Source organism: Scyliorhinus canicula, chromosome 26, assembly GCF_902713615.1.
Source record: "Scyliorhinus canicula chromosome 26, sScyCan1.1, whole genome shotgun sequence".
Classification (NCBI taxonomy): Eukaryota; Metazoa; Chordata; class Chondrichthyes; order Carcharhiniformes; family Scyliorhinidae; genus Scyliorhinus; species Scyliorhinus canicula.
The window spans coordinates 23,328,171-23,353,845 of record NC_052171.1 but is presented as its reverse complement, the minus strand read 5'-3'; the positions used below and the strand labels follow the sequence as shown (position 1 = coordinate 23,353,845).

At 50.5% G+C, this 25,675-nt stretch overlaps 1 protein-coding gene across 2 annotated transcripts in view; it reads left to right on the top strand.

Annotated features, from left to right (window-relative positions):
* The window catches only part of LOC119957321 (erlin-2-like), a 28,093-nt gene extending 7,719 nt beyond the window's left edge, over positions 1-20,374 (top strand). Inside the window, exons 4-12 of one of the 2 annotated variants that reach the window (XM_038785204.1) lie at positions 602-663; positions 1,681-1,806; positions 2,359-2,432; positions 2,724-2,782; positions 4,486-4,577; positions 9,075-9,164; positions 9,500-9,579; positions 11,585-11,803; positions 18,106-20,374. In XM_038785204.1, coding sequence (XP_038641132.1) covers positions 602-663; positions 1,681-1,806; positions 2,359-2,432; positions 2,724-2,782; positions 4,486-4,577; positions 9,075-9,164; positions 9,500-9,579; positions 11,585-11,767 — 766 coding nt within the window. In that variant the 3' untranslated portion in view covers positions 11,768-11,803; positions 18,106-20,374. The remainder of the gene's footprint in view (positions 1-601; positions 664-1,680; positions 1,807-2,358; positions 2,433-2,723; positions 2,783-4,485; positions 4,578-9,074; positions 9,165-9,499; positions 9,580-11,584; positions 11,804-18,105) is intronic. The other variant, XM_038785205.1, reaches the window with a different exon arrangement.
* The last annotated feature ends 5,301 nt before the right edge of the window (positions 20,375-25,675 follow it).

Here is a 25,675-nt window from a genome sequence, read left to right as displayed (position 1 = left end):
AATGGCCCAGAATGTGAATAAATCCCAGTTATGTATTTCAGCCTGAGTTCTTGCAGGCTCCTGTGGTACAGTGTTGAGTTTCATGGCCTCCAATGCCCATTGTTAATGTGTAATTGTTGGTGATGGGGCAGCGTGTCTCAGTAAAGTCACATAGAAGAATCTGGATTTCGTTCCTGGGAGCCTCTCTTCATGGGGAAGCTGCTTTTCTCGGCATAGACCGTTAACTTAGTTCCAGGCCGTTTTAAAGTGCGCATGTATGTGTGTGTGATTTTTAAACCTGGGGCAGCATTCTTGGAGTTGTGCTGCAAGTGGTGTCAACTACAAACCGTGTGGGAACACTGGGGATGGAGGTTTCCATTCCTGTGTCTGCACAGTCCAATGTCACTCTGATTTACATTGCTAAAAGTTGCAGAGGAGCCTCTGACCTTTCAGCATGTTGGTTCTCCGTGCAGCTGCTTCTGCTGAGAGGTGAAGGTTCATAGTCACACGATCTCCAAAGCGCCACAGTAAAGACGGCTCCTGCGTAACCAGCCCAAAATCAGGGTCAGATCACAAACCAAATTGCAGTGGCACTAATCTTCTCCCTCTTTTTCTCTGTCAGTGGTGGTGTAATGATCTACTTTGATCGAATTGAAGTGGTAAACTTCCTCATTCCAACAGCAGGTAAGAAGCTCGCTGTACCTGTATCAGCACCACAACTCCTATCTCCTCCCGTGGGCTGCGGAAAAGCTCATCCCGTGTCTTTGCCATCTCCACACCTGACGATACCAATGGTATCCTTACCAGCCTCCCAGCTTATACCCTCCATAAACTTCAACACAATCATTAATCCCATACCCGTGCCCGAAGCCACACCGAGTCTGGTTCACACATCTCGCTGACTTACATTTAGATTTAGATTTAGATTTAGAACAGTACAGCACAGAACAGGCCCTTCGGCCCTCGATGCTGTGCCGAGCAATGATCACCCTACTCAAACTCACATATCCACCGTATACCCGTAACCCAACAACTCCCCCTTAACCTTACTTTTTTTTAGGACACTACGGGCAATTTAGCATGGCCAATCCACCTAGTCCACACATCTTTGGACTGTGGGAGGAAACCGGAGCACCCGGAGGAAACCCACGCACCACACGGGGAGGACGTGCAGACTCCGCACAGACAGTGACCCAGCCGGGAATCGAACCTGGGACCCTGGAGCTGTGAAGCATTGATGCTAACCACTATGCTACCGTGCTGCCCACATTGACTTGCAGACCGACAGGACCTGAATTCAAAATTCCCATCCTTTTTTTCAGATTTCTCCATGGCCTCACCCTTCTCTATCCCTGTAATCTCCTCAAGCCCTACAACCCCCGAGATACCTGCGTGCCTCCGAATCCTCACTGACGCAGCCTACCCGTCAAGCTCTGTACCCCTCCCCTGCCTCTCCGTTTCTCCTCCTGTTCAGGCTGTCACTGAACTCTGACACTGTGTTTGACCAAACCTTTGATCAACCATCTCCCCTGTTAGTTATCCTCTCCCCATTCTGGGATGGTCCCCGTGAACCTGCCTGGCCTCTGCCGCAGTGTCTCTGGAGTCTCGATATATCAGCGATGGATGTGCGAGGGCGATTGCTGCATTCTTGTCAAAGTGATGGAGTTGGATACTCACCTCTGTTTAAATTATTGTCCTCAGTCTATGACATTGTGAGGAACTACACAGCAGACTACGACAAGACATTGATCTTCAACAAAATCCATCATGAGCTGAACCAGTTCTGCAGTGTGCACACCCTCCAGGAAGTCTACATTGAACTGTTTGGTAAGTGGTGTCTGTTTTGTTATGCTCTTGACGTAGCATAAGCTGCTTCCTTGATGTTCACTCTGACAAAGGAAGGTTCAGATTCTCCTACTTGGATTCGACTCTCGTGTTAATCCTGCTATAGCTACTCAGACTGACGAACCAGTCTGCTACAATCCACGTGGTGGGTATGATGTGTTTCAAATCAACCCTGTTTACTCACAAAGTGTCTCCACTGGAAAGAGGAAGATCATGTGTGCTGTGTCCTTATATATGGGTTGGTGTAATGCCCCCCTGTGGTAGTGTCACCTCTGTGTGTATCGTGAATGCCCATTGGTCGTGTCCTATCTAACTGACCTATTGGTTGAGTGCCTGTGTGTCATGTCTCTGGTGCTCCCTCTAGTGTCTATCTAGTCTACGTGTATTTACATTAACCCCTTGTGTATTTACAGTGATGCATATCGCCACAGTGTTGGCTGATGTTGATGGAGGAGGATGTTGAAGGAATTGGGGTGAGGGTAGGCAGCAGGTACAGTTATTACCGAGAGTAATCCCGCTTTCTTGTCTTGTCAGATCGGATAGACGAAGACCTGAAGCTGGCACTACAACAGGATTTAACAGGCATGGCTCCCGGACTGATTATCCATGTGAGTTTCTCTTCACTAATGAACGCTGCTGTAAGCAGTGTGCAGAGTCCGGCTCAGCGTTATCAGAAATCAGAGCCGTTTGTGTGAGGAGCTTTAACAAACTGGCTCTTTCGTACCTTGCATCAAACCTGGATTGGGCTCAGTGTCGGACAACGACAAAGTCTCAGTGTTTCCTTCTCCTTTTGAGAGCAGCTATCCCAATATCACAGCCCTTGCCGCTCTCAACAGGAAAATCCCTGCCACTGGAAGCTTCTGGTAGTCTCCTAACTCTCGTTTCCTGTGTCTCCACAGGCAGTGCGTGTAACCAAGCCGAACATTCCTGAAACCATCCGGAGGAACTACGAATTGATGTGAGTTTCGGGAACGCCACACAAAGTTAGAAATTCATTTCGACTTTACTCATTGGTGTAGCTCAGAGAATGTGTCTGGATTTTCCGAAAGCTGATCCTGGCCCTCTTCAGGCCAAGGTGTCCAACCAGCCCCAACGTTGGGCCTTAGCGGAGACTGAATGTTTGCAGCCGGTGATCTATTTCTGAAGTGTAATCACAGATGTGATGCAAGAAATGTCGCAGCTTGTGAGCTGCAAGGCCCCACAAAACACCAGTGTGGTAAATGGTCGGATGATGTGTTAACTGTTGGTCACGGGGATAAATCCCGGCCTGGGCACCAGGGAGACTTTCCCTGCTCCTCTTCACATAATGAAATGCTTAATGCCCAAACTGAAAGGGTCAGGTTTATTGCTTCACTTGAAAGACCGCACGATACCAGATAGTGTCAGCAGAAGTTACACTCTCCAGTGTCAGGAGGGAGACTTCCTGGCTCAGAGCTGTGTGTTTTACCCACTCCGCCATCTCCAGTAACAGAGGCACGCACTCACTAACGTACTCCAGTCGTTTACGGGATTTATGTTCAGTTTTGAAACGCTTCCCAGGGTGAGAATGTACACCAAACAGTTTCAAATTGCCCCTCAGCCTCGGCGGCTTGGGGAAGAGGGTCCCAGATATCTCCTGCCTCCTCTGGGGAAGAAGAGCTTTCTGGCATTAACCGCTGAATGGCCAAGCTCTCTCTCTGTTTCTACAAATTGGTTCTTGGGCTCCGTGCCTCACCTCTAAGGCCAGCATTTATTGCTCATCCCAAGTTGGTCTCGAGTAGATGGTGGCGGGCAGCCTCCAGCTCAGTGTCTCGCTCGGCCATTTCAGAGGGCGAGAGTCAGCCACATTGCTGTGGGTCTGGAGTCACATGTAGGCCAGACCGGGTAAGGACGGCAGATTTCCTTCCCTGAAGGACATTGGTGAACCGGATGAACTTGTGTGACAATCTAGAAGTTAAGGATCACTCCAAATGAGATGAGCCGTTCATTCCAGATTTATTCATTCATTGAGCTGAATAATTTTCCCCTCTGGTGGGATTTCCGTTTGTGTTACAGCTCTGCCACCATCTCCCATCAGTTTACATCCTCTCGTTGTTCACACTTCAGCAGAGGAAGTAGTTTATCTATAATATTTTCTTCAAATAATAATCTTTATTGTCACAAGTGATCTTACATTCACACTGCAGTGAAGTTACTGTGAAAATCCCCTAGTCGCCACATTCCGGCGCCTGTTCGGGTCACAGAGGGAGAATTCAGAATGTCCAATTCACCTAACAGCACGTCTTACGGGACTCGCAGGAGGAGACCAGAGGAAACCCACGCAGACACGGGGAGAACGTGCAGACTCTGCACAGACAGTGACCCAAGCCGGTAATCGAACCTGGGTCCCCGGTACTGTGACACAGCAGTGCTAACCACTGCTACCGTGCCACCCATATAAAGGTATGAAGGCACTGCTGAGATCTTAAATCCCTTTATCATCTTGGGCACCTTGACGAGCCCAGCCTTCAATCTATATAGTGTACACGGAGAACATTTATATGAGAATTCTTTTCTGTTTTATTAATCATTACAATGTCCAATTGCAGGTCCACACCCTGCAGTGTGATACCCCTTTGATGTTCAGATTGGTTGGTACAGAGTGCAGCTGATAATTGTAGCTTCTCCTTTGTTCCTCTGCAGGGAGAGTGAAAAGACAAAGTTACTGATTGCGGCACAGAGACAGAAAGTGGTGGAGAAGGAAGCTGAGACTGAACGAAAGAAAGCACTGATAGGTCAGTTCCCAATCAGTAAATCTCCCCTTTTACACCACCCCACCCCCTTTTTCATCACAGTCTGACTTTACAATTCTTCATGGACTGAATGTCTCACTGTGTCGCAATGATTCTGCTGAAAATCATTCCTGCTAGCAGTTCTTGGGAATCCCTAAGACAAAGGAGCAGAATTAGGCCACTCGGCCCATCGAGTCTGTTCTGCCGTTCAATCATGCAATCAATCATGAGAAGGTTAAGGAACTTGTCACTTTTTTCTGTGGAGCTTTTGAGGTTTTCCAGCATGTGAAGGACCCCAAGGAACTTGTTCACTGTATAGAAGGGTTTAGATATCAGAGAGGGAGAGCATTAAAGAAAGGAGTCACTTTTAGCACCAATATGAGTTGAGTTGGAGATCTAATGAGCCTCAAAGCGAAGTGCATTTAAACAGCACATCATAGCAAACAACAAACAAAGTCTATTTAAACTTAACACTACAATAAACAGAGTTCATTTGGACTACATCTCACAACAACAGTCTATTGAAAGAGTATGCCACCGCAAAAAATCCACTGAGTATTTAACAGCAAACAGTCGACAGAGTCTATGTAAAAAGAGCCGTTACATCTACAGCGACTCCTCCACTTGCCTGGGTGAGTGCAGCTCAAACAACACTTCCAGAGTTCAACACCATCCAGGACAAAGCAGCCCCGCTTGATTGGCCACCAAGAAGACAGATGGGAACCCCACCACCTGGAGGTTCCCCTCCAAGTCACTCCCCACCCTGACTGGGAAATATATCGGCCGTTCCTTCACTGTCGCTGGGGCAACATCCTGGAACTCTCTCCCTAACAGCACGGTGGGTGTACCTACACCTCAGGGACTCGCCCCCACCTTCCCAAGGGGCAACTAGGGATGGGCCCAGTGACAACCAGACCCTGTGAACCAATAAATGGAAAACAAATGGAGTTGAACATCCTCTTACTATTAATTGCTTTTATGGTCGAGTCAGTTTATCGTTTAATGATGTATTTCCTGGTTCTACATTTGCTGTGCCAAATGCACATCCTTTCAGATATGTCTACAGCTCCTAGGACTGAGTTCAAATCTCGAAGAATGCTTGGCACTTTATAAAGTAACTACTTGGTTATGGTAACCCACCATCACTGAACAACCAGCCCGAACACTGATCAAATATGTTTTGTACTTTGGGCAGCACGGTAGCTTGTGGACAGCACAATTGCTTCACAGCTCCAGGGTCCCAGGTTCCATTCTGGCTTGAGTCACTGTCTGTGCAGAGTCTGCACATCCTCCCCGTGTCTGCGTGGGTTTCCTCCGGGGGCTCCAGTTTCCTCCCACAGTCCAAAGATGTGCGGGTTAGGTGGATTGGCCATGATAAATTGCCCTTAGTGTCCAAAATTGGCCATAGTGTTGGGTGGGGCTACTGGGTTATGGGGATAGGGTGGAGATGTTGACCTTGGGTAGGGTGCTCTTTCCAAGAGCCGGTGCAGACTCGATGGGCTGAATGGCCTCCTTCTGCACTGCGAATTCTATGGTACTTCCTCTTCTGGAGATTCTGGAGATCTTAATCTAACAGGCCCCAGGGTCTCGGAGATTTCTCAAAACTGTGAAAACAGTGAGATGACAGTAAACGTCTTGTTTCCTCCAGTTATTTCTAATTGTTTCAGTAGGCTGGCCTGCCAGATGGATTGTTGGAGGCTGTGCGCGGTTTTCTCTGTTTTCCTTGGCCTGTGAGCGCACATTCCTGTCTGGAACTGGCTGTGCATTTCAGGGAGGGATATTTGCAACTGCTATGTAGCTCCAACATAAAGATCATGGTTTGTGTTTAAAACCATCTTCCTGGCTCCAAAACACAGCCTTTGTTACTCCGAGAAACTCCACTCATGTTGACCGGTGTTCTTGGTGTTCTTGACTGGTCCCTCTGGTTGACCACTGGTGTTTTCTTCATGGTTTAGTTATCTTCCTTCACCCCACTCCCCTGAATCCTGCACACACTCTTACTGGTGACAAAAGCAAACCATCACTGCTGTACTCCCCAAACTCTCCCATCAAAACCCATCCCTCCACCACAGCGCCTAACTCTCCTGCTGAAATCTACTCCTCTACTCCCCAAAGTATCCATCGAAACCCATTCCTCTAGTCCACTAACCTTCTGAAAGGTCGCTCGGGATGGGCAATTCACGCTGGCCGAGCCAGCGATACCCACATCCTGTAAAACTGACCCTCCCATCGAAACCCATTCCTCTGTTCCAGGGTGTTCCCAAGTGCAAGTCGCCGTCTGGTGTCGGAAGGGTTGTGGATGGATCGGCCGCGGTGTTCCCGATCCCAAAAGACGGATCCAACGGCCGCTACCGCCATTTAAAATGAGACCGGTTGATTATCAGCTGTGCAGTCTTCCAACCAGAAGAGGCAACAGTGAGCAGATCACACGCTCTGCACATACACTTCAACGCCAAGCGTCCTGTATGCCTGTGCTTTTGGCGTAAAATCGCAGAGGCGAACTTCTTCCATTTTCCAGTTGCTAACAAGTAAGGCAAGAGGACGGTGAAGATGGATCGTACTGGCCAGGATCTCTCATTGGTATCTGCTGGAGAGAGCTGCGCAGGAGAGTCCAGAGCAGGACGCAGCAGTCCTGGTGTTAGCTCTGTACACAGCTCCAGGCCCTCTGGTGAACAACCAACAAAGAAGTTTGGCAAGTACAAATACAAAGCCAGCACTACAACATGTTCCCCACACTGCTATGGCACATCGAAGGAAACAGTGTTGGTAAGGGAATCGTCAAACTTTATTACGTCGCATCCGACTGCGCCAATCAACAGTCTTTGTCGCTACTTTCCAGAGAACAAGTTTCAGATTTTGAAAGAGAAGAGTTGGGTGAATATTCTCTTCGGGTTTGAGATGCCAGATTCAGTTATGAACTTAGAGCTGACTCCAAATGAGGAGACTGAACTATAAATAAAAGCAAATTACTGCGGTTGCTGGAATCTGAAACCAGAGAGAAAATGCTGGACAATCTCAGCAGGTCTGGCAGCATCTGTAGGGAGAGAAAAGAGCTAAAGTTTCGAGTCCCAGATACAAAGGGTCACCTGGACTCAAAACGTTAGCTTTTTTCTCTCCCTACAGATGCTGCCAGACCTGCTGAGATTGTCCAGCATTTTCTCTTTTGAGAGGAGACTAGACTGCTGCGCCTGATCTGTTACTGCACCGTAACACACCACAAGGTTGAGAGACTGTCAGCATTCTGGAGCAGCGTCTCCCAGGCATATCTGGTGCTGAGTGAAGCAAGCATTTTGTTGCTATTGCCCTTCACGACGACCTACATGTGCGAGGTTGGATGAAGACGGCACAAAGGAACCGCGTCTGCACCCGATGTGCACATTGCCCTCACCTGTGAACCTGATTGGAGTGAGATCGTGAGGACCCAGCAGGCTCCCCATTCGCATTAAAGGAAACCAGAAGGAAATACGTACGGCGTGGGTCGCAAAGGTTGGCAAAAGTGGATCCCGGGAAAAATATTTTTGAAAAACACTGCTCTTGTCCTCTGTTATATCTGTTTGATGTGTATCCTGATGTGTTTAGAAATACAGGAAATAGGAGCAGGAGGCCATCGACCCTGATCCGCCATTCATGGCTGATCATTCAACACAGTAGCCTGACCCCGCCTTCCTCCCCATATTATTTGATCCCCTTCACCCCAAGTGCTATATCGAACTGCTTCTTGAAAGCATACAGTGATTTGGACTCAACTACTTCCTGTGGTAACGAATTCCACAGGCTCACCACTCTCTGGTTGAAGAAATTTCTCCACCTCTCTGTCCTAAATGGTCTGCCCCGTATCCTCAGACTGTGACCCCTGGTTCTGGACACCTCCACACCATGGGGAACATCCTTCCTGCATCTAAACTGTCTAGTTCTGTTAGAATTCTATAGGTTTCTATAATATCCCCCTCGTAGTCTTCTGAACTCCAAATCGACTCAATTTCTCCTTGTACATCAGTCCCACTATCCCAGGAATCAGTCTGGTAAACCTTTGCTGCACTCCCTTTAGAGCAAGAACATCCTTCCTTAGAGAAGGAGACCAAACCTGCACACAATATCCCACGTGTGGCCTCACCAAGGCCCTGTATAACTGCAGCAACACATCCCTGCTCCTGTACTTGAATCCTCTCGCAATGAAGGCCAACATACCATCTGTCGTCTTCACCCTTTGTTTCACAGTGTCTTTCCAAATTTGAGCTAGTGATGCAGACTGGAAATGTTGCCTCTGTTTCTCCCTCCTGAGATCTTCCAGCAGTTTCTGTCTGTATTTCAGATTTCCAGCATCTGCAGTTTTTTCCTTTGATTTTATTGCTCTGTAAATATATTACTTCTGACTTCATTCCCTCACTTCCTCCTGTCCAAATGGTAACTTGGTTTTGCCGTTTAGCTCAATGTTGGTGTAAATGTGCAGGTTTCAAGGAGGTAGTCATGGGACTAATGGGACCTCTTGACATATTGCAGAAGCAGAGAAAGTTGCACAAGTGGCGGAGATTAAATATGCGCAGATGGTCATGGAGAAGCAAACAGAGAAGAGGATTTCGGAGATTGAAGGTGAGTGAATATTTCTCCTGAGCTTCCCTGAAAGAGAAGTTGCAGCCTGGTAATATTGAGCCGATATTTGCCTTTGGAGACATCACATTGCCTGATTGCCGCATGGTGCAGCAGAGTTCCCCTGTAGTTTTGCTTGATTTTCTCATTGCCAATCCCTCCAGCCACTTTGATGGAACAAGGGCTTGGCAGAGAGCAGGAGAGGGGGGTCAAGAGTTGGTGTCACAAGGGATCAAAGCCAGCAGAGGGAGTAGAGTTAAACCCACATGCATATTTAAAAAGCATCATTGTAATTAACGCTCACTCTCTGTCTCTCTGTGTGTCTCTCTCTCCTATAGATGGTGTGTTTGTAGCAAGGGAGAAAGCTCGAGCAGATGCAGAGTTTTACACTGCACAACGCGTTGCTGAAGCGAACAGGGTGAGAGATTTTTCCAACTCCAATCTGAAAGTCCTGCACAGCTAAAGCAATAATTGTTTTGTCCCATTTGGCTGGTAGCTGGTTAGTGCGTGGTGTCAATGACGCCACGGTGGCTGGTTCGATCCTCGTACTGGCCGCATGCACTCCCTGTCATGATGCCTGTTACATGTGGTCATATTGCTGGGGCGACACAGTGGTTAGCACTGTTGCTTCACAGCGCCAGGGTCCCAGGTTCGATTCCCGGCTTGGGTCACTGTCTGTGCGGAGTCTGCACATTCTCCCCGTGTGTGCGTGGGTTTCCTCTGGGAGCTCCGGTTTCCTCCCACAGTCCCGAAAGACTTGCTGTTAGGTGAATTGGACATTCTGAATTCTCCCTCTGTGTACCCGAACAGGCGCCGGAATGTGGCGACTAGGGGCTTTTCACAGTAACTTCACTGCAATGTTAATGTCAGCCGACTTGTGACAATAAAGATTATTATTATTATTATTATTAATGGTGGGCATTTTTAGAGAAATAATTAGTTCCATCGAGTTAACCGTTTACCTTCCTGGTTAATGGATAGTCCAATAATAATCGAGTCATTGACAAATCAGAGCAATGGGTTTACAACAGACCCAGACATCTGGGGCGGAATTTAACGGGAAAAAGTTAATTTGCGGCGTGTTTTTCAGGGGGTTTCCCGTCGGCTCTGTCGGTGAATTCCCCACCGCTTTTCAATGTCACTCAGTCACTTGGTTGGGTGCTGGGGAGTTTCTCAGCAGTTTTGCCCACGCTGGGGAGCTGAACGCCGAGATCGGGCGCCACTTTGAAAGGGTGCCCCGACCTCTGAGGGAACTTGTGGGTCCTCCACACCCCCCCCTCAAGGGAAGCGTCACCCCTCCCCCCCCTCCCTCTGCACATCCCCTTGGGGGCCCTCCCATGTCCCTGGGCCCCCCCATCCCTACATCCTCTTACAGGATGGTAGGAACCCCACATGGCAACCCCCCCTCAACCTCCAGAGGCCCCTACTTCCCGGCACCCCTCCCACCTTCAAAACCCCCCTTCACCCTCTCTTCATGGGCATGCCCCCCCCCCTCGGGCACTAACTCTTGGCAGTGCCAGGGCAGCAGTGCCAAGGTGCCTGCTTTCCAGGGGGAGGGCCAGGGAGCCACCCTGCACTGACCCTGACCACCCAGGGGCCACCGATGCCCTGAGAGACTCCCCTGGGTGCCGTTCGGCCTGGTCCATGTTTGTGTGGACCAGCGCTGATCGATGTCCGGCAGCCACCTCCCGGGAAAGGTTGTAGATCCCGGGAGGCCGGTAGATATTGGGTGAACTCGCCGAAGTAGGGTCAAAGCCAACATAGGCCCTGCCATTTGGGCTGGATTCTGCTCTGACACACTGTGTGATACTTGGGAATCCGGCGGGAGACCTCTCCCGGAATCTACCAGCTGTGGTGCGACCGGGCGAGGGTGCAACGCGCTGGCAGATCGTGCCCGAGGGACGGACAGCTCCCGGGAAGGGAGAGCTTGAGGAATCGTGGATCCAAATCACCTTCCCAAGCCATGTATCAAAAACCAAAATCCGCATTCCAAAAGAGATGTGCGTTTGAATACAAATCCGGTTGGCTAGATTGACCCGGGGGGGGGGGGGGGGTTTGTGATTTCCCAGGCGCAGGCCGTGTTCGCTGCTTTTATTGTTTATTGTGTCTCAGGTAAGACAGATCACGGTGGTGACGTTATCTCGAATGTCAAAGCAACAATCGTGTCACCTCTCTGCCTTCCCTTTATCAATGACAGTGTGTCCAGTTTGCTTGTATTTCAGCCCTTCCATACCGCATTCTGCTTGCTGCCCATTGTAACCTCTCAATAGCTGCTAAATCCTTCTGCTAGAGTTGGACACTTAATTTCAAAATGCAGGAGAGTTGCTGGAACGTGCGGAGGGTGTGTACACTGCTGTAGCTCTTTCTGTAGAGGCCGCCCCGACATTTCATGTTGTCACCTTGGTTTGCTCACCCCCTTGCAGCTGAAGTTGAGCCCAGAGTATCTGCAGCTACTGAAGTACCGGGCAATCGCCTCAAACAGCAAGATCTACTTTGGGAAGGACATCCCCAAAATGTTCCTGGACTTGAGCACAATTACACCTGGCGCAGTGGGCAAGACGCCTGGCGAAGGAAACGTGTCACCCGAGATTGACAGCAACCTGTAGGAGTTTGAGCGTAAGCTGTGATGATGTGGTTGGACGGTGAGTCCAGCTTGGTAGAAACCACTGTGAGCTAGCTCTAATAGTACCGAGGTGCTTCAGAAAGGACATCACCCTCTTTCTTTGTTTCCTGTCAAGCTCATTTTGTCCCTTAAACTGAGCTCCTTAGCTTCCTTTAACTGCAGTTATACTGCCACTTCCGTCTGCTCTATAACTGCAGTTATACCTCCACTTCCGTCTGCTGTATAACTGCAATTATACTGCCACTTCCGTCTACTCTATAACTGCAGTTATACTGCCACTTCCGTCTGCTGGTTGGAATGTACATCACCCGCCAAAGGTGGTAACTTAACTCATGAGATTACGGGACCCACTAAAGTCCCTCCAGGAGTGAATCCCACCCGGTGGGCAGTATATATGCAGCCAAAACTGGGGAAAAATGTCTCCTGTCTCAGGTCTCAGTTAGTGGGTGTGGAGTGAGTGTGTGTGAGAAAAAGAGAGAGAGAGTGTGCGTTTGTGAGAGAGAGAGTGTGCGTTTGTGAGAGAGAGAGTGTGCGTGTGAGAGAGAGAGAGTGTGCGTGTGAGAGAGAGAGTGTGCGTGTGAGAGAGAGAGTGTGCGTGTGAGAGAGAGAGTGTGCGTGTGAGAGAGAGAGTGTGCGTGTGAGAGAGAGAGTGCGTGTGAGAGAGAGAGTGTGCGTGCGTGTGAGAGAGTGTGCGTGTGAGAGAGTGTGCGTGTGAGAGAGAGAGTGTGCGTGTGAGAGAGAGAGTGTGCGTGTGAGAGAGAGAGTGTGCGTGTGAGAGAGAGTGTGCGTGTGAGAGAGAGAGTGTGCGTGTGAGAGAGAGTATGCGTGTGAGAGAGAGAGTGTGCGTGTGAGAGAGAGAGTGTGCGTGTGAGAGAGAGAGTGTGCGTGTGAGAGAGAGAGTGTGCGTGTGAGAGAGAGAGTGTGCGTGTGAGAGAGAGAGTGTGCGTGTGAGAGAGAGAGTGTGCGTGTGAGAGAGAGTGTGCGTGAGAGAGAGTGTGCGTGAGAGAGAGAGTGTGCGTGAGAGAGAGAGTGTGCGTGAGAGAGAGAGTGTGCGTGTGAGAGAGAGAGTGTGCGTGTGAGAGAGAGAGTGTGCGTGTGAGAGAGAGAGTGTGCGTGTGAGAGAGAGAGTGTGCGTGTGAGAGAGAGAGTGTGCGTGTGAGAGAGAGAGTGTGCGTGTGAGAGAGAGTGAGAGAGAGAGAGTGTGTGCGTGTGAGAGAGTGTGCGTGTGTGAGAGTGCGTGTGAGAGAGAGAGTGTGCGTGTGAGAGAGAGAGTGTGCGTGTGAGAGAGAGAGTGTGCGTGTGAGAGAGAGAGTGTGCGTGTGAGAGAGAGAGTGTGCGTGTGAGAGAGTGAGTGTGCGTGTGAGAGAGAGAGTGTGCGTGTGAGAGAGAGTGTGCGTGTGAGAGGGAGGGTGTGCGTGTGAGAGAGAGAGAGAGTGCGTGTGAGAGAGAGAGAGTGTGCGTGTGAGAGAGAGTGAGAGTGTGCGTGTGAGAGAGAGTGTGCGTGTGAGAGAGTGTGCGTGTGAGAGAGTGTGCGTGTGAGAGAGAGTGCGTGTGAGAGAGAGAGTGTGCGTGTGAGAGAGAGAGAGTGTGCGTGTGAGAGAGAGAGAGTGTGCGTGTGAGAGAGAGTGTGCGTGTGAGAGAGAGTGTGCGTGTGAGAGAGAGTGTGCGTGTGAGAGAGAGTGAGTGTGCGTGTGAGAGAGAGAGTGCGTGTGAGAGAGAGAGAGTGTGCGTGTGAGAGAGAGAGTGTGTGCGTGTGAGAGAGAGTGTGCGTGTGAGAGAGAGAGAGTGTGCGTGTGAGAGAGAGAGAGTGTGCGTGTGAGAGAGAGAGAGTGTGCGTGTGAGAGAGAGAGTGTGCGTGTTAGAGAGAGAGTGTGCGTGTGAGAGAGAGAGTGTGCGTGTGAGAGAGAGAGTGTGCGTGTGAGAGAGAGAGTGTGCGTGTGAGAGAGAGAGTGTGCGTGTGAGAGAGAGTGTGCGTGTGAGAGAGAGTGTGCGTGAGAGAGAGAGTGTGCGTGAGAGAGAGAGTGTGCGTGAGAGAGAGAGTGTGCGTTGAGAGAGAGAGTGTGCGTGTGAGAGAGAGAGTGTGCGTGTGAGAGAGAGAGTGTGCGTGTGAGAGAGAGAGTGTGCGTGTGAGAGAGAGAGTGTGCGTGTGAGAGAGAGAGTGTGCGTGTGAGAGAGAGAGTGTGCGTGTGAGAGAGAGTGTGCGTGTGAGAGAGAGTGAGAGAGAGAGAGTGTGTGCGTGTGAGAGAGTGTGCGTGTGTGAGAGTGCGTGTGAGAGAGAGAGTGTGCGTGTGAGAGAGAGAGTGTGCGTGTGAGAGAGAGAGTGTGCGTGTGAGAGAGAGAGTGTGCGTGTGAGAGAGAGAGTGTGTGTGAGGGAGGGAGTGTGCGTGTGGGCGAGAGAGTGTGCGTGTGAGAGAGAGTGTGCGTGTGAGAGGGAGGGTGTGCGTGTGAGAGAGAGAGAGAGTGCGTGTGAGAGAGAGAGAGTGTGCGTGTGAGAGAGAGTGAGAGTGTGCGTGTGAGAGAGTGTGCGTGTGAGAGAGTGTGCGTGTGAGAGAGAGTGCGTGTGAGAGAGAGAGTGTGCGTGTGAGAGAGAGAGTGCGTGTGAGAGAGAGAGAGTGTGCGTGTGAGAGAGAGTGTGCGTGTGAGAGAGAGTGTGCGTGTGAGAGAGAGTGTGCGTGTGAGAGAGAGTGAGTGTGCGTGTGAGAGAGAGAGTGCGTGTGAGAGAGAGAGAGTGTGCGTGCGTGTGAGAGAGAGTGCTGAGTGTGAGAGAGAGAGAGTGTGCGTGTGAGAGAGAGTGTGTGCGTGTGAGAGAGAGAGAGTGTGCGTGTGAGAGAGAGAGTGGTGCGTGTGAGAGAGAGAGTGTGTGCGTGTGAGAGAGAGTGTGTGCGTGTGTGAGAGTGCGTGTGAGAGAGAGAGTGTGCGTGTGAGAGAGAGTGTGCGTGTGAGAGAGAGGGTGTGCGTGTGAGAGGGAGGGTGTGCGTGTGAGAGGGAGGGTGTGCGTGTGAGCGGGAGGGTGTGCGTGTGAGAGGGAGGGTGTGCGTGTGAGAGGGAGGGTGTGTGTGTGAGGGAGGGTGGGTGTATGTGAGAGGGGGGGTGTGAGAGGGAGGGTGTGTGTGTGTGAGGGTGAGGGAGGGGGTGTGTGTGTGTGAGGGAGGGTGTGTGTGTGTGAGGGAGGGTGGGTGTATGTGAGAGGGGGGGTGTGAGAGGGAGGGTGTGTGTGTATGAGGGAGGGGGTCTGTGTGTGAGGGTGAGGGAGGGGGTGTGTGTGTGTGAGGGAGGGGGTGTGTGTGTGTGAGGGAGGGTTGTGTGTGTTGTGAGGGAGGGTTGTGTGTGTGTGAGGGAGGGTGTGTGTGTGAGGAGGGTGTGGTGTGAGGGAGGGTGTGTGTGTGTGAGGGAGGGTGTGTGTGTGTGAGGGAGGGTGTGTGAGTGTGAGGGAGGGTGTGTGTGTGTGAGGGAGGGTGTGTGTGTGTGAGGGAGGGTGTGTGTGTGTGAGGGAGGGTGTGTGTGTGTGAGGGAGTGTGTGTGTGTGAGGGAGTTTGCGTGTGTGTGTGAGGGAGTGTGTGTGTGTGAGGGAGTGTGTGTGAGGGAGTGTGTGTGAGGGAGTGTGTGTGAGAGGGAGTGTGTGTGAGAGGGAGTGTGTGTGAGAGGGAGTGTGTGTGAGAGGGAGTGTGTGTGAGAGGGAGTGTGTGTGAGAGGAGTGTGTGTGAGAGGGAGTGTGTGTGAGAGGGAGTGTGTGTGAGAGGGAGTGTGTGTGAGAGGGAGTGTGTGTGAGAGGGAGTGTGTGTGAGAGGGAGTGTGTGTGAGAGGGAGTGTGTGGAGGGAGTGTGTGAGAGGAGTGTGTGTGAGAGGGAGTGTGTGTGAGAGGGAGTGTGTGTGAGAGGGAGTGTGTGTGAGAGGGAGTGTGGTGAGAGGAGTGTGTGTGAGAGGGAGTGTGTGTGAGAGGGAGTGTGTGTGAGAGGGAGTGTGTGTGAGAGGGAGTGTGTGTGAGAGGGAGTGTGTGAGAGGGAGTGTGTGTGAGAGGGAGGGTGTGTGAGAGGGAGGGTGTGTGAGAGGGAGGGTGTGTGAGAGGGAGGGTGTGTGAGAGGGAGGGTGTGTGAGAGGGAGGGTGTGTGAGGGAGGGTGTGTGTGTGAGAGGGAGGGTGTGTGTGTGGGAGGGGGTGGTGTGTGTGAGGGAGGGTGTGTGTGTGTGTGAGGGAGGGGGGTGTGTGTGTGTGAGGGAGGTGTGTGTGTGTGTGGTGTGTGTGAGGGAGGGTGTGTGTGTGTGTGTGTGTGAGGGAGGGGGTGTGTGTGTGTGTGTGTGTGTGAGGGAGGGTGTGTGTGTGTGTGTGAGGGAGGGTGTGTGTGTGAGGGAGGGTGTGTGTGAGGGAGGGTTGTGTGTGTGTGTGTGTGTGTGTGTGAGGGAGGGTGTGTGTGTGTGAGAGAGGGAGGGTGTGTGTGTGTGTGAGGGAGGGTGTGTGTGTGAGGGAGGGTGTGTGTGTGTGAGGGAGGGTGTGTGTGTGTGAGGGAGGGTGTGTGTGTGAGGGAGGGTGTGTGTGTGTGAGGGAGGGTGTGTGTGTGTGAGGGAGGGTGTGTGTGTGTGAGGGAGGGTGGTGTGTGTGTGAGGGAGGGTGTGTGTGTGAGGGAGGGTGTGTGTGTGAGGGAGGGTGTGTGTGTGAGGGAGGGTGTGTGTGTGAGGGAGGGTGTGTGTGTGAGGGAGGGTGTGTGTGTGAGGGAGGGTGTGTGTGTGAGGGAGGGTGTGTGTGTGAGGGAGGGTTGTGTGTGAGGGAGGGTGTGTGTGTGAGGGAGGGTGTGTGTGTGAGGGAGGGTGTGTGTGTGAGGGAGGGTGTGTGTGTGAGGGAGGGTGTGTGTGTGAGGGAGGGTGTGTGTGTGAGGGAGGGGTGTGTGTGAGGGAGGGTGTGTGTGTGAGGAGGGTGTGTGTGTGAGGGAGGGTGTGTGTGTGAGGGAGGGTGTGTGTGTGAGGGAGGGTGTGTGTGTGAGGGAGGGTGTGTGTGTGAGGGAGGGTGTGTGTGTGAGGGAGGGTGTGTGTGTGAGGGAGGGTGTGTGTGTGAGGGAGGGTGTGTGTGTGAGGGAGGGTGTGTGTGTGTGTGTGAGGGAGGGTGTGTGTGTGTGTGAGGGAGGGTGTGTGTGTGTGTGTGAGGGAGGGTGTGTGTGTGTGTGTGAGGGAGGGTGTGTGTGTGTGTGTGAGGGAGGGTGTGTGTGTGTGTGTGTGAGGGAGGGTGTGTGTGTGTGTGTGAGGGAGGGTGTGTGTGTGTGTGTGAGGGAGGGTGTGTGTGTGTGTGTGAGGGAGGGTGTGTGTGTGAGGGAGGGTGTGTGTGTGAGGGAGGGTGTGTGTGTGAGGGAGGGGGTGTGTGTGAGGGAGGGGGTGTGTGAGGGAGGGTGTGTGTGTGAGGGAGGGTGTGTGAGAGTGTGTGTGAGGGTTGTGTGTGAGGGTGTGTGTGTGAGGGAGGGTGTGTGTGTGTGAGGGAGGGTGTGTGTGTGTGTGTGAGGGAGGGTGTGTGTGTGTGTGTGAGGGAGGGTGTGTGTGTGAGGGAGGGTGTGTGTGTGAGGGAGGGTGTGTGGTGAGGGAGGGTGTGTGAGAGAGGGAGGGTGTGTGAGAGAGGGAGGGTGTGTGAGAGAGGGAGGGTGTGTGTGAGAGTGTGTGTGAGGGTGTGTGTGTGAGGGAGGGTGTGTGGTGTGTGAGGGAGGGTTGTGTGTGTGTGAGGGTGTGTGTGTGTGAGGGTGTGTGTGTGTGAGGGTGGGTGTGTGAGAGAGGGAGGGTGTGTGAGAGAGGGAGGGTGTGTGAGAGAGGGAGGGTGTGTGAGAGAGGGAGGGTGTGTGTGAGAGTGTGTGTGAGGGCTGTGTGTGTGAGGGAGGGTGTGTGTGTGTGAGGGAGGGTGTGTGTGTGTGAGGGTGTGTGTGTGTGAGGTGGGTGTGTGTGTGTGTGTGTGAGGGATGGTGTGTGTGTGTGTATGAGGGAGGGTGTGTGTGAGGGAGGGTGTGTGTGAGGGTGTGTGTGTGAGGGAGAGTCCTTGTGGAAATGATTGTGTGAGTGGCAGACTGATAGGTGACATTGTACTTAGTAGATAAGTTGCTGATCACACTGTAGTCTGGCCAGACAAAGACGTTTTTTTGTGTCACATTAAAGTTGTCACCTGAGATTCTTTTGTCAGTCTGCCCAGGTCCGTTTGAAGGACCCCATCCACCAGTAGGTCTTGTTGAAGGGGTCCAAACTGTAGCTCTTCGAATATCAGCGTGCACTGTATTTGTAAATATTCTCTTGCTGTAACAAACACTAAATCTTGGACAGCCTCATTCTTCCATTGTGTCCCATTGACCCTCTTGCAGGAGATGACTTGAACCAACATTGCATTGACTTAGAAAGGGTGCAGTGAATTTTGGGGTGATCTGTTTCTCCAGCGAGCATAACCATTAGCTGCTTATTGCCACAAGTGACTTGGTGCTACCTCTGGGTCTCTCACTGCCTCCTATCTGTCTGCAGCAGTGGGCAATCATGTGAAAACTATTTTGAGATGTGTTCAGATTTGATAAACACCAATATATTTAGAATCCAGTAAGCTATGACTTTCCTGCCTCCCGAAGCAGGTTAACGACGCAGTAATAATCCAATACACTGAACAGTACCGGACTGGCCATTTCTCTACAAACTCCACCATCAGTGGGACTGTGTGGCCTTCAGCCCTCACAGTGCGGAAAGGAGGGGACTGCAGATGCTCCGTGTTTCACCCGCCTGCTCTGATTCACGTGTGATAAAGTGGATTAGGGGGAGGGGGAGATATCGGTGACCTCTGCGACCTCTGCATGGCTTCTCCCATTTCTGGGTTACAGTCTTCACTCAATCTGTCCAGGGCCAAGCTTTGGGAGGGAGGGGAATGGGTTCTCCTTTAAGAATGACTGAAGTGAGGTTGTTGTTCAGAATACTCGGGGACAGACGTCTCGCTCGATGCAGCCATTATTTCCTGATACCTCCAGACGGGTCAGATCCCTCTGAAACACACTTTTGTGTGATCAAACCTGTGATGGTTCTCTCTGAAAATGCTCCAGCCTTGACTGGCCACAGCAACTTAGTGGCAGCAACAAGACAGACGTTCTTTCCCTGGACTGTGCACGTCATGTTGTCCAACCTCGCACTCGGCCATGATCCCTCCTCTCCCTTCCCTTCTTTGTTTGTCTGAGCCCAGTTATTCTGCTGATTTTCATGACCAGTGTCACCATCAGAGCCATGCAGTTTCTCGTTCTGTGTACCAGATACCCAGCAGGCCGCATCAGCCAGACTGAATGCACACGGGCTTGATTGAAAGGCAAAGGGGCGGCATTTCATCAACTTAGCACAACATTCAAGGCATGTCAAGGTGACTGCAACATCGTTCTGTCAATGACGGCCATTGAAGGCATTTTTAGAACAGATTCCCCTTTTTTTTTAGCAGATGAATATAAAAACGATTACCTTTGCGTTTCCAGAGCATGAGCACAGTTCAGAGGCACATGCTGCACTTTGGGTTGTGGTCATTAGAATCTGAGGCAAATCATTGCGTTTATATCCCTGACCTCGCTAACTAGAAACGCAAATAGTTAGTTGGATTCGATAGCCCTGCTCCCTCATCAGGAAATATTGAATTTTTTTTTAAGAATGTGATTCAAGTAGATTCAAATCCTGCTTTAAAGCCCCACATCCACCTTGATAATACTGTAGGAAGTGCCTTTGTAAACATGTCCCAACAACTCCAGTATTTCCATTGGCTGGGAGGGTGAAATCATACCGTGACATGTTTACATAGGCTGTCCCCAATACAAATGTGGACAACAGAATCAAGAATGGAAATCTAAAGAAGTAATTTTGCTTTAAACCAGGGACTATTCTGCCTGTTGGCTTCAGTCTGTTATTCTGCCACCCACACCAGCCCAACACGGCTTCATTTCAAACACCTGACTCTTTTGGTGACTGCCCAGAGGCTCACTGGGTGGAGGGGGGCTGTGGGCTGTGTCTTAACTTTACTGACAATGACCACAGATTGGTCAGAGCAAGGCCGAATTGCGTTTCTGTTAGGCTGTGCAGACACAGATGAGTTCTGCTCTGAGAGCACGTGTAGAGCCTAATGCTGTCCGTTTCACAGCATCGGCCATTGCACAATGATTACTCCCACCTTAAGGTGCTGTCTCTCATCCACCTCTGGGCCACGAGCGTCGGGATTGAAACTCACAGAAGTCTGATTGGTGTCATTTTTCCAATTTAGTTTATATTATCCTCAAAGAAAACCAAATCATGACATTGCCGATGATTCTTTGAGAGGAAACGGGGCCTGACGAAGGCGTGTAGACCAGTTCAATGCAGCAAGGTGCCATTTTGGGAGCTTCACGATTATTTGCTGTAAGAAGCTAATTGAATCCAACCTGAATGCGTGTGCTTTGGAAATGATTGAAATTCTGTTCAGGTGATGGTCTTGTCTAGTTTCATTCCAACTGTGATTTAGTTTCTTTATTATTCCTCCTTTGCGTTTGAAATGTTGAATTGTTTTGGGATTTTTTTCTCATCAAACCTGACCTGTTGATTTTTCAGTGTCCTGATACTGTACAATAAAACAGTCGATGTGTCGATGCTTGGCAGCAGGTTTATCTCCGCGGTCCGCGACGACAATGGCTTTCTGGGGCGTGGGAGCACAGACCCTTTCCCCCACCCAATGAAATCTGTGATTTGTTTCACTCACTTGTTCTGACAGATTTTGTTTTTATTCCTCCAGCTCCCTCTGCCCAGCTCACTTTCCACTCCCTCAGTGTTCCATCGGTACTGAATCTGCTCTTACTTCATCGTGTCTTCACCTGGTTTCTCCTTCGATCTTTTCTGGGATGTGGGCTTCGCTGGTTAGGCCAGCATTTATTGCCCATCCCTAACTGCCCCTTGAGTGTCCCTATACTGCTCCGTGTGGGAGTGAGTACCATGTTCTCATACTCTCCGTAAAGCTTCTGAATTTCTAATTGAGTTTATTCATGACTGTCAGGTGGGGTGACTAGTTACTTGGGTAGCTTCATAGAAACCTTGGCAAGTTACTGCGGTGCATCCTGTGAATATTACACACCGCAGCCTCCGTATGCTGATCACCCACCCAGCTTGTGTCTGGAGTTTGATACACGATAAATATCTCCCTTTTGATAGCCATCCAACTGGCATTCTGCAGGGAATATCCTTTATTTACCAGGGACCGCTTCCTGTCACACTGCCTCCCAAAAGCAGAGTTCCCCATGATGCCTCCTGTCCTGTAACAACGGTCAAACTGCTGGAGATTATTTCTCAAATACACGTAGACTTCAAAAGGCGAAATTAAGAACCTTGTTTGGTGGGATGTTGGACTGGGTCAGAAGGTTGTTGGTTCAAACTCCTTTCCTAAAATGACAGCGTATAATCCAGGAAGTTTGTCTATAGTTCATTGTCCATTGGGAATTCTCCACTGTCTGACGCCCTGGGGCTGGTTTAGCTCACCGGGCTAAATCGCTGGCTTATAAAGCAGACCAAGGCAGGCCAGCAGCACGGTTCGATTCCCGTACCAGCCTCCCCGGACAGGCGCCGGAATGTGGCGACTAGGGACTTTTCACAGTAACTTCATTGAAGCCTACTCGTGACAATAAGCGATTTTCATTTTCATTTCCTGTGTTTTGGGTCAGACGTTAAACCGAAACCCTTCAAAGAAGGTCTATTCTGGCATTCTAACCAATCCTTATCCCTCAGCCAGCAGTGAAGGAAAAGCTGTCCATTTGTTTTATTGCTGGCTGTGGGTGTGTGAGCTATTGTGTTTGCCTATATTAGAAAAATGATGACACCGCTGAGCTACGTCAATTGGCTTCAGAGGCTCCGGAACATTCAAGGTGCTACATAAATGCAAGCCGTTTTGTAAAGTGCTTTGGGACATGGAGCCCCAGATGACTACAGGCTGCTTTCCCTGAGGGGGGGGAGCTGATGGTGGGGGTTTAACCTGAGGGTCGCCACACCTCAGTCAAGGGGCGAGGTTGAGAATAAGCCAGGTCATACTGAGGTTGTGAAGGGGACTATTTTAAATGCAAATTAATCCTGGTGGAAACATTCAGTCTCTTTTCCTTTTGAAACAAATCATTTCAATTGTTGAATGTTTGTTTGCCCATCTGAATGTGGGCTGAACATCTGGGAGGTATGTGTTTAGGAACAAGTTCAATTAACAGGAGCAGTCTGCATAATGGAGCAAGATCCCGTTTCACACATCCCCTTCTAGTCTTTGTACAGGAAACTTCACTCAGAGCTGAAAATGGTCAGCATGGCGACTCCAGGACACCTCATCTATGCCAGACTCTGTCTCGAAGACCATGGGCTGTGAGATCTACACCAGAATTAACGCTGAGGCTTTGCCCTGTCAGCAATATCTCTCTTAAGTGTTTGAATTGCACAAGTGGCAAAATCACTTGCGGGACGATGGATGGACTAGGGGCCGGACCATTCTGCCCGTTGGCTGGATCTGAATCTCACCTCCACTTGCTCATCATTGCTCCAAATCCACTGATGCTCTTTTGTGAAAAATGTTTCCAATTAAGGGGCAATTTAGCGCGGCCAATCCACCTACCCGGCACATCTTTGGGTTGTGGGGGCAAAATCCACGCAGACACGGGGAGAATGTGCAAACTCCACACGGAGAGTGACCCAGAGCCGAGATTCGAACGTGGGACCTCGGCGCCATGAGGCAGCAATGCTAACCACTGCACCACCATGCTGCCCCTAACTATTAGCTAATTCCTAACCCCCCCCCCTACACAAGACAGACAAACACAAAGGAGAAAGAGGGGTGTGGAGAAAATAATATAAAAAATAAAAAGAATAAAAGTATTTGTCTCAGTATCCTCCAGTCCACTTTTCTTCAGCCTAGACCTCCAGATGGAGGTTTTTGCTTCCAGTCTGTAATGGATTTCACTGTAGATTCATCCAGATGTCAAAACCTCCCTGCAGGTTCAGAAATAGCAGGAAGGCAGCAAATCTGGAGAAAGAGAGAGAGAGAGTCAACAGCTCACAGCTGCTTCTCTCAGTGTCCAGGACCAGCCTATCCCTTCCTGGGTTATCTGAAAACCACCCCATGCAGCTAGGACCCAATCACTGCCTGTCACCAGGCAGAATACGGCCTTTAGCCAATTCATTGTCCACCAGCCATCCAGTTGAATCGAATCCCTCCGATCTCTTGGGTGCCAGAAAGTCTGAGTTTTTCTGTTCAGACGTTAAACCTCATAGCGTTGTGTACTATTTGGTAGCTTTTGAGTTCCTCACTTCCTCTGCTCGGTTTAAAGGTACATGCCCGTTAAACATCCATGGGTTAAAATGATGGTGACTAAGTAAAAGAAATGGGAAATAAGGGAATCGACAGGAATGGCCCTGACATTAATAAATGTTGGCCTAGCCAGCGAAGCACATATCCCATGAATGAATTAAGCAGATGATCTCGCCTCTTGCTCAGGTCCACGTCATAAATAGAACATAGAACAGTACAGCACAGAACAGGCCCTTCGGCCCTCAATGTTGTGCCGAGCCATGATCACCCTACTCAAACCCACGTATCCACCCTATACCCGTAACCCAACAACCCCCCCCCTTAACCTTACTTTTATTAGGACACTACGGGCAATTTAGCATGGCCAATCCACCTAACCCGCACATCTTTGGACTGTGGGAGGAAACCGGAGCACCCGGAGGAAACCCACGCACACACGGGGAGGACGTGCAGACTCCACACAGACAGTGACCCAGCCGGGAATCGGCTAAATGTGCACTTTCAGCCAATTAAGTTAACTCCATGTGCTATCGAGTAACAAAATACCAGCCATGGTGCTGAAGACCTGCTGCAGAAATGGCCCCTTGCCAGCTGTTCTGGTAGAATTATAGCACAGATATCTGCCCCACAAATTGGGAGAATTGTCTTGGCATCTCGTCTTTCCAAAAAGCAGGACAAGTCCGACCCAGCCAATTACAACGGCAATGGTGTCCTTGTGATCATCAGCAAAGTTATGCAAGGTGTGTGGCACTCTGTCACTGATATCCTGCTCACCAGTCAGGCACAGATAAAGGAGCTGACTCGTGTGGGTGAGGTGAGAGCCACTGCTCTTCATTTCAAGGTAGCAGTTGACTGGCCTCATGGAGGCCGAGTAAAATTGCAGTCAATGGGAATTGGGGAGAACGCTCGCTGTCCAGAGTCCTCCCAAGGTCAAAGGAAGATGGTTGTGTTTGTCGGAGGTCAATCACCTCAGTCCCACGACATTACTTCTCGAGTTCGTCAGGCAGTGTCCTCAACCCAACCATCTTCAACTGACCTTCCATCGCAAGGCAGGAGTTGTCTATCTAATCATGAGACACAGCGATCTCTGTGTGGCACCCGCCTAGTCTAGTCTGCTCCCCACAAGCCTTTCCTCACTATTTACAGTTATGCACCCTGGAACTTGGGGGGAGGGGGGAAACAGCAAGAATTCTAATCCGAGGTAAATAGCCGCGAGCTTTAAACATTGCTTCTGGAATTCAAACAGGGAAATTCTAATTAAATTCAAGTAATAAAATGATACATTTAATATTACAGTGCAGTGCAGCACTGAAGTAAGTCACAGGCTTCTTCAATAGCATCGCCGAAACTGGTCAGCTCCGAGATTCATACAAGAACAACTTCTATTTAAATGTCCCAAGGACTTCTCGGGATGATTATTAAACAAAGTATTACACCAGGGTGATATTAGAACAGCAACCAAAAACTTGGTCAAAGAGGTAAATCTGAAAGTATTTTTATGAAAATATTTTTATTCAGGTTTTTGATATTTTATCATCTTGAACACGCACCATAGCAAGGAATAAACAACACAAACCCCCCCCCCCCCCCGCCCGCCCGCCCAGTCACCTCAACCAAACACTGCAGGTCCGACACCCCGAATATGGCCCACAGGGGACTGGGCTGCAAGTCCATGTGCAGGATCGCCGACACAGTGCTGAAGAACGACCCCCAAAACTTCGGACACAACCAGAGCATGTATACATGGTTGACGGGCCCCTCCCACATCGCTCGCAAGTGTCCTCCACCCCCTCAAACAGCTGGCTCACCCTTGACCTGGTCAGCTGAGCCCTGTACGTCATCTTTAACTGTATTAACCCAGCCTCACACACTAGTTAAGGCATTCCGCAACACCTCACACCACAGTCAATCCTCCAGCCCCTCCTCCCATGGCCATAACCCCCTCCAACGACTCCGTATCCTGCAGAATCCCCCCATAAATCGCCGATATGACCCCCCCCCATCCAACCCCATCACCAACAACACTCCAATCACGAGGCGGGAGGTGTCACTGGAAACGTTGGGGAAACCTTTTCCGAAAAATGAAAATCGCTTATTGTCACAAGTAGGCTTCAAATGAAGTTACTGAAAAGCCGCTAGTCGCCACATTCTGGCCTCTGTTCGGAGAGGCTGGTATGGGAATTGAACCGTGCTGTTGGTCTGCTTTTCAAAGCCAGCGATTTAGTCCGGTGCTAAGCCAGCCCCTGTACAATCCCGCACTTGCACATACCTGAAGGACACCCCCGTCCGCCAACTCCTCCAAGCTCGCAAACCGTTCTTCCAGAAATATGTTCTTCATTTGCACCACCTCTTGCTCCTCCCAGACCCGGAACCTGGTATCCAATCTCACCAGCTCAAACAAGTGATTCTCTCACATTGGCATGAACTGACCCCGCCCCTGATGCTGCCGAAATTGTCTCCCTATCTTCAGCGTGGCCACCACCACCGGACCACTGGAATATTTCCTGGGGCGTGGTGCCGTTGCCAGTGCCCGCAATCCCGACCCCTAACCAGCGCCTGCCTCTATCCTCACCCACATGACCTCCCGCTCCCGCCCCCAGCCCCGCACCTTCTCTGTGTTC